Source organism: Ammodytes marinus, assembly GCF_949987685.1.
Source record: "Ammodytes marinus genome assembly, chromosome: 9".
In the NCBI taxonomy this organism is placed as follows: Eukaryota; Metazoa; Chordata; class Actinopteri; order Uranoscopiformes; family Ammodytidae; genus Ammodytes; species Ammodytes marinus.
Window position 1 is genome coordinate 18,355,125 of NC_137213.1, and position 7,531 is coordinate 18,362,655.

The following is a 7,531-nucleotide window of genomic DNA, read 5'->3' on the forward strand; positions in this document are numbered from 1 at the left end:
TACCACTTCTACGCATGCACACCATGCACACGCACGTCGGATTTTGTTTACCACAACACGCATGGGACACGCTTAGCCAATCAGAGAGGCGACTCCGATCAGCCGTCGTATGATGGATGATGTTATCATCTTTTTGTAATGCCTGTTAATATTACCTGATATATTATCCATGTTGCTGCACTTTTAAATGGTTTAAAGGATATATTGAGCGAGCGATTTTCTGACATCAAGAAAGTAACATGGTCCTGTGCAAAGATAGTGTTGGCGATTCAGAATCGATAATTGGTAGTTGTAAACTATGAGATAGGCTAATGATCCGTCAACTCATCCATCTTTTCTCAGTTTACCATTATTTAAATGTATTTGGCTAGCTGAATAGAACTAATTTAATTAAAATTATAGTTTGGACTAGCCCACTATATTACAACACACGTAAAGAGATAAATAATATATAGCCTAATAACAATTTATTAAATTGTGTTAACTGAACTGCTATGATGACATGGGCAAATAAATTACATTAAAACAAATTAGAAAGTTTATCTGATTTTGATAATGTGGCTGTATACTGCATCAATTCATCAATCCTGGTGTAATTATCCCAAAACAATCTCATAAGCAATGCCTTTTACCCAAATACCTACATTTATTTTCTACTTGACTGAAATTGTATCTTAGTGTAAAATGAATTACTTTTATATTACATTTTAAAATGTATAATCAAATGATTGTTATGCTTTTACTTGCTGAAAAAAAAGACCATATGACTTCAAGCAAAGAAACAAGAAAGCATAATTTCTGCAGACTGTGAACATCTGTTTTATTTTTTGCCAGGAAAGGCACGTTCATACACTGAATCCAACTGTTTTGATAGGCTATATAATGTAATATGCATCTACATTCAGGCAGTGCATATATTATGATTTCCATGAATAAAAGCAACGATAACATTAACACATTTTGTTAACCACAAAAAGGTATAGCATTTATGAGCACTGACAATTTGTATATGCACACTTTTAGCATAAGAGGAAGTACATGTGCACCCTGTAGTCCATACAGTTTTACTAACCTGTTACATCAAAGGAGACATACGGTACATTGCATCAGCAGCACTTGTTGGTCAGTTTTTCCCCCAATCTGTTTGCCTTTATTTAGTTCCATTTGCATATGACCAGTCTTGTTGCATCCACATTCTGTCAAAATGCATATTTAACACACCACCATGATGAGTACACATGTTCCTCTTTTTAGGGGACTTTCTCCTTTGGCTGACTCATGTTCGATTGTATATAGTCTCACAGTCTCAAATCCACCAATTTACTTAATCTGCTACTCAAAACAGTACAAACGATTCAGTCAACTCATAAAACTGTGCTTTTTTCCCGCACCTTACTGTCCCACTATGAGACAAAGCAGCACCCATGAATGAATGTCTTTCAGTGAGCATTATGTTCAGCTTATTCATTCTGTCTGACACGATTAATAGATAAATAGTGTGGACTAGACTGTGGTGGAACACACTTGTTTTGCGATAATTATCTTAGAGACACAACAGCTTCAAGCGGTCGATACAACCACAATTGGTTATGGCAGTTGCTGTTATATCAGAATAAAGGCAAATAATCCTAAAACAAATAAATAAAGATACACTTATTTAAGACAGGAGTGCACAGGGAGTTTTTCAATATGAGAATATATTGCAATAGTTTGAACAACCCCTCATACCTTTTCATATTCTGAACTCATGCAGGGCCTCTGTACTTTGTATCCTTAGGATATTATAAACTATAGAAGAAATTGCTGCTAGAATAAAGGTGTAGAACCTTTTGGCGTCCATGTTTGTTAACATCTGTTTTTTACAACCAGTTTACATAAATCTCTCATTGATTATTACTTCATTTTCATGCAACTATGAATTGATGAATTGTTTAACATGCGAAGACACACATAGCTTTTGTGATTTAGTTTTAATATTAGTGGTCAATATTATGACAAATTACTTGCGGTATTTGGAAATTGGTGAGCCAATTTTATGGACCATAGCTGTGATTGTGAGTCTTCACGTCTGGTGCACATTGCATGGACGTGGTTAATATGTGGCTGGACTGCATGTGAACAATTAATTTTTGTGTTTCTCCTTCTCTCATAATGTAATCTAAATCTATGTGCATATGTTGTGCAATTATTGATAATATTTTGCATGGATATGATAATTGTCTTAAACCCTTTCCTACCATCCAGTCAGTATTTGATAATAATAATAAATAATACACGGACAGATCTGTAATCCCTTAATTCACTATATGGTGAACAGTGAACTACAGTGGCGAAGTGGGTAAGGAGGTCACCTCTGGAGTGCAGGGTCGGAGGTTCGATCCCCCGCCTACCATCCACATGTCGAAGTGTCCCTGGGCAAGACATTGAACCCCAAATTGCTCCCTATAGTTAGCTTGCACCCTGCGTGGTAGCTGCTGCTATCGGTGTATGATGTGTGTATGATTGGGTGAATGTGTACGAAACAATGTAAAGCGCTTTGAGTCTGGGGAAAAGCGCTATATAAGTGGAGACCATTTACCATATATAATTTTGACAGTTTCCAGAGGAAAGCAGGTGTAAGACCATTTTGTAGAGGTAACAGAAGCTCTGCAGTAATTTACAGAATATTTAGGATATAGGTGAGGAAATTCACAAATCATTTTATGGATTTTATGCTTTTTGCATCTTGCAGTAGTCAGTTCTTCACCAGGAACATTTCATACACACATCAGTGACATCACGATCGGGCATAGTCCTTTTGATCTCCAGGTATTGTGTCATTTCGCAAACACTAGGCTGCGTAGCACAAACTGGTATCAAAAAGCAAAGTGGAAACTGCATCCATTCCTCTCATCTTAATGTCCATTCCGTCGTTCTCTGGTTGGCACCACGCCTAAGTCCTGCTTTATCTTTAAGCACCAGTGGCAGTCCGCATCCTGAAGATGTGGCCCTGTTTATAACAGCTCTCAGCCTTGGAGCAGCCTTAAGAACACCTGTCAAAAAAGGCCTTCTGTTTGGTTCTGTGGTAAAACTACTCGTCTTGTTGGTTATTTGTCCATAGACTTATTGAATTTCAGTGTGTGGAGAGTGTCACTGAGAGCAACAGTCTTCTCTGTGTCTGCTTTGCTGCTGTCTCTACTTGACATATCAGGCTCCCATAAAAAGAACTCATGGAGAAGGGTGTTGACGGTGTCAGGACACTCCATCATGACCATGTGACTTCCTTCTTCAATGACTTTTAAGAATGCAAATAGAAGGATCTGGAAAGGGAGCCAAAAATTAATGCATTACAATAACACTGCATACAAACACGTCATTTCACATTAAGAACATCGCAAGATATGGATGTATTATACCTCTGCCATGCGCTGATCCTCATCCATGGGAACAAACTTGTCACACATGCCGTGAACCAGAAGGATGGGCACAGTGAGCTCGGCATGGTAGACCTCATCCCCCTCAGGCCAGTACTGACCACTCATCATGGCTCGCAGGACAAACGGAGACACGTTGAAGGCATTGCCCTGCTTCAACAACTGCTTTTCTTTGGCACCCTGACGGGCAAATCCAGCTCTAAAAAGGTTTGCAAAAGAGAGGAGGTGTTACTTGGAACTGCTAATCGTACATTATACGACAACACGATATGAGGGAGAAAGAAGACATTTTATGTTGAATTTAGTTAAAAAATACATATTTCAAATGTTTTCACGTGCACCAGCAATGCTGCTTTGTGAGCAGCGATTAGAGAAGTAACTGTGTGGTGTGTCACAGTCTCTGGTGTCAATTTTGGCACCGCACGAATGCAGATCTTACTTGAGGAAGCTCCAGGCCAGACAGGGTGATAGACAGTGCAGGACACAAGATGGCAGCTGGAAGATGGAGCACAGGCTAGGCTCCAGAGCTGTGGGACCCCCTCCATTGATCATCACCACTTTATGGACTAGATCAGGATATTCATGGGCCAGAAAGGTGCAAAATGACACTCTGGAAGAGATTTAATGAGATGGGTAACTCATGTTACTTGATTCAAGACTAGAATTGGTACTATTGGTAAGCATTTCTAATTTATAACAATAAAGAAATCTCACAAATCCTCACCCATATGAGTGGCCGATGAGAATGTTGCGTTTACGAGCATATCTCTTAAAGATGGCACGAAGGTCCTCCGCCAGAGCATAAAAAGTATACGCCGCTGCAATATGCGGGCCAGTGCTGGCTCCGTGGCCCGCCAGGTCGGGCGCAATCACCTCGTAGCCCAGCCGAGAGAAGAAGTCCAGCTGGCTGCCCCAAATGTCCAGGGAGCCTCCCACGCCGTGCACGAAGAACAGCGCCACGTCCGAGTGTGTCCCTTTGCAGCTGGAGATCACCCGCTCTGAGTCGATCTGCACTGTGCGCTTGGGCTTGCGGCGACGGCGGCGAGGAGGCGGGGCGGGTTTCTGTTCCCCGGCCGTGGTGGGGACTGTGGGGGGGATGGGGTTAGGGTCTGGAGAAGAGGGCATCTCTTTGTATTCTTTGTAGTCGGCCAGCTCCACCTCCACAGTGCTGCAAGGCTCCAGGTCCCCGTCCTGACACTGCAGGATCTCAGAGTGCAGGACATCCCCGAGGTTCTCGATCACCAGCTGGCCGTTGCGGTAGACGGTGATCTTCCTCTTGCAATGCACGCTGCTTCCCGTGTTGGGGTCGTTGTTGTCGTTGGATTTTTCCGTTGAGCCGTCCTCGTCACAGTCGTCATCCGTCCTGTCTGTCTTGCCCGCGACTTGCTCTTCTGTAACGTTGGGCTGACGCTCTGGGATGATGTGCCGTACTCGCAGGACTCTCCCAGGTTTCACCTCCACAAACTCAAAACCATCAGAGGGTTTGGACGACTCCAGAGGCAAGACCAGACTGGCAGCCTTCCCAGTCAGGCAGCAGAGTATGCCCTCAGTGATACTGGTCAGCATGGTGCCTCCCTGCAGAAAGCACATCACACAACAAGGCAGATAAACACTCAGATACTTCACTAGAAAATATGTTTAGTCTTACAGTTTTAAACATCAAGATTCTAAATCCTGCCAGTGGCAGTCTTATTTCCTGTCGCAGTGTTTGCGTAAGCAAAATACAGCTCAACAAGAAGAAATTGGATCCAAGCGTGGTTCCTATTTAATTTAGACACAAGCTGTTTCCTAGCAACGCCATTCCAATAAAATGCTATTCTTTATGCTTTCATCAGCCCAGAGCCACTGTCAAGCAAAATTAAACACAGCAATAGCAAGGATGCTTTCGGTTTAACAGGCTCCAAACCAATATGCAAATTCTAAATTCCACAGCCAGTGGAAGTGCAGCTCCAACAGCATTTGTAAAGATCCACTAACACACTCACCGGGTTGACAAAGCAGCTTAACATTCAGGGAATCCAGATTCATGAGCAGACAACATAAAAACGATACTTGAGCCGTACTACAGTTTCAAAGTCAGTGAAGACATATGCTGACCTAGACGTTTGCTATTAATAAGCTGTCCTTTTCACATGATCAGAACCAGGATATATATAAATAGCAAACGTCTGTCATAGGGCATGACTGTGAACATGCCTGTCAACTGTAGGCTTCAAAACAATATGAGAACAGCTTTCCAAGCGATACTGTTTCCACTGGAGATTAAATGCAAACTTGCATTTAGGAAGTTGTGCCAATAAAGCATCATTAATCCCCTTTGTCATACAGACACAGGCTGGTTACACTGTGTGTTTGAAAACATAGTGAGAAGAATAACATCTAGTAAGGCATATTTCACATAAGTGCTGATGGTATATCCTGAAATATGGAGTTTAGATCATGGGTGTGTTTTAATAAGGCTTCCTACATAATGTATTTAATAATAGCATCTGAGCATATTGAGGTGTTGCTAAGAGACTAAATGAAGTGAACAGATGGTCAGGGTGAACTTTAATTAATAAGGTAAATATGTACATGTGCTGGGAGTTTTTTCTCAGCCGAGCTAAGGGTGTAAGGGCAGGGTGTCATATTGTATCATATTGTATGATGTAAAGCCCACTGAGGCAAATGTCTATTTGTGATATTGGGCTATACAAATAAAACCGATTTGATTTGTACCTAACTGTGACCATGGGATTCATTGTCATTGGTAATCAATAGTGTATTTATTTAAAATTCTTTATCATAACTTTAAATCTTCAGGTTAAGGTTGGGTTTTGGCAAGGACTTCACGACATGCAATACGAGGCATATTGCAACATATTGCAATATTCTACATAGTTCACTGAAAATTTTAAAATCAGAGCTGAAAAACAGGTTTCTACGGTGGCTCTGAGCATTCACAAAAAAAAATCACAGCTAATGTAGCCGTTAGCACACTCAGGATCTCGTAATTACGAGATAAGGATCGCCCCTCTCATTCATCAATAACGATGGTTGGCTGGCTGCAGGACGGCAACGACTCTGTCCGACCTTATCGTCTTTTATTCCTGCCCTAAAAGCACACTTTACTATCTATCTATCTATCTATCTATCTATCTATCTATCTATCTATCTATCTATCTATCTATCTATCTATCTATCTATCTATCTATCTATCTATCTATCTATCTATCTATCTATCTATCTATCTATCTATCTATCTATCCATCTATCTATCTATACATCTATCTATCTATACATAGGCCTACACATCTGTGGTGGTTCCACTTTTAAATAAGATCCGATAGTCAGCTACAAGTGGTCCGTGAAGAAATACCTGAGAGGTGGTCACTCATGTCAATGGTATTGACTGCATGGCCATTGACCAGACACTTTGTTTGACAGTTTGGATGAGACTAGCGTAGAGATGTTAGGATGACTCAACAGTAAATGCCTCAGCACCAAACAACAGACCTGTAATTTAAATCAGGGATTCTCCTCCTCCTGACCAATCCATGCATAAGGTCAACCAGGATCTGAAATATGTCCAAGGGGACCCCTATCTAAAACAAACTGAAGGTTACTCGGCCAATTTTTGTCTGCATTGCAGAATATGTAGGTTGATTTGTCTACCAAGTATTACAGTAAGACACATTTGGTAAACATTGTGCAGTGCTGCTCTATCCCCACAATACGGGTGTGCACACAATACAGTAGGCTACAGCGCAGTCATCATTGGTCTAATTTTTTGCAAATATACGAATTCATGCACAGATTAATAAATCCGCAAATGAAATGCGAATATCATTTGGAAAAATTAGAACATTGCAACACATTTTCTGTTAATAACAACCAAATGCACACATTTCATATCTTAGATGTTTCCGTTAAAGTCATTAACCGCATTAGTAAGCTCCCTATTACAATAATTTAACGTAAATCATCAAATATTATGTTTAGAAATAATGAAAAAATGCAAATGGAAAGCAAAGGACGTTGTAAGTGTCTTCCATAGTCCCAATTAATTGCGTCGCATCACAAATAAAAAAATATTGAAAATCCGTGGCTGTCTTGCAGACTGAGGACCATAATTGCTA

General features: G+C 40.7%; 1 protein-coding gene across 1 annotated transcript; it reads right to left on the minus strand.

Annotated features, from left to right (window-relative positions):
• Positions 1 to 3,086: 3,086 nt before the first annotated feature.
• abhd8a (abhydrolase domain containing 8a) lies at positions 3,087 to 4,979 on the minus strand (the record flags this gene model as incomplete). Its single annotated transcript, XM_080034445.1, has 4 exons — positions 3,087 to 3,299; positions 3,396 to 3,612; positions 3,853 to 4,023; positions 4,138 to 4,979. The coding sequence occupies 4 exons, from the start codon at positions 4,977 to 4,979 to the stop codon at positions 3,087 to 3,089; spliced, it is 1,443 nt and encodes a 480-aa protein (XP_079890571.1).
• Between the last annotated feature and the right edge of the window lie 2,552 nt (positions 4,980 to 7,531).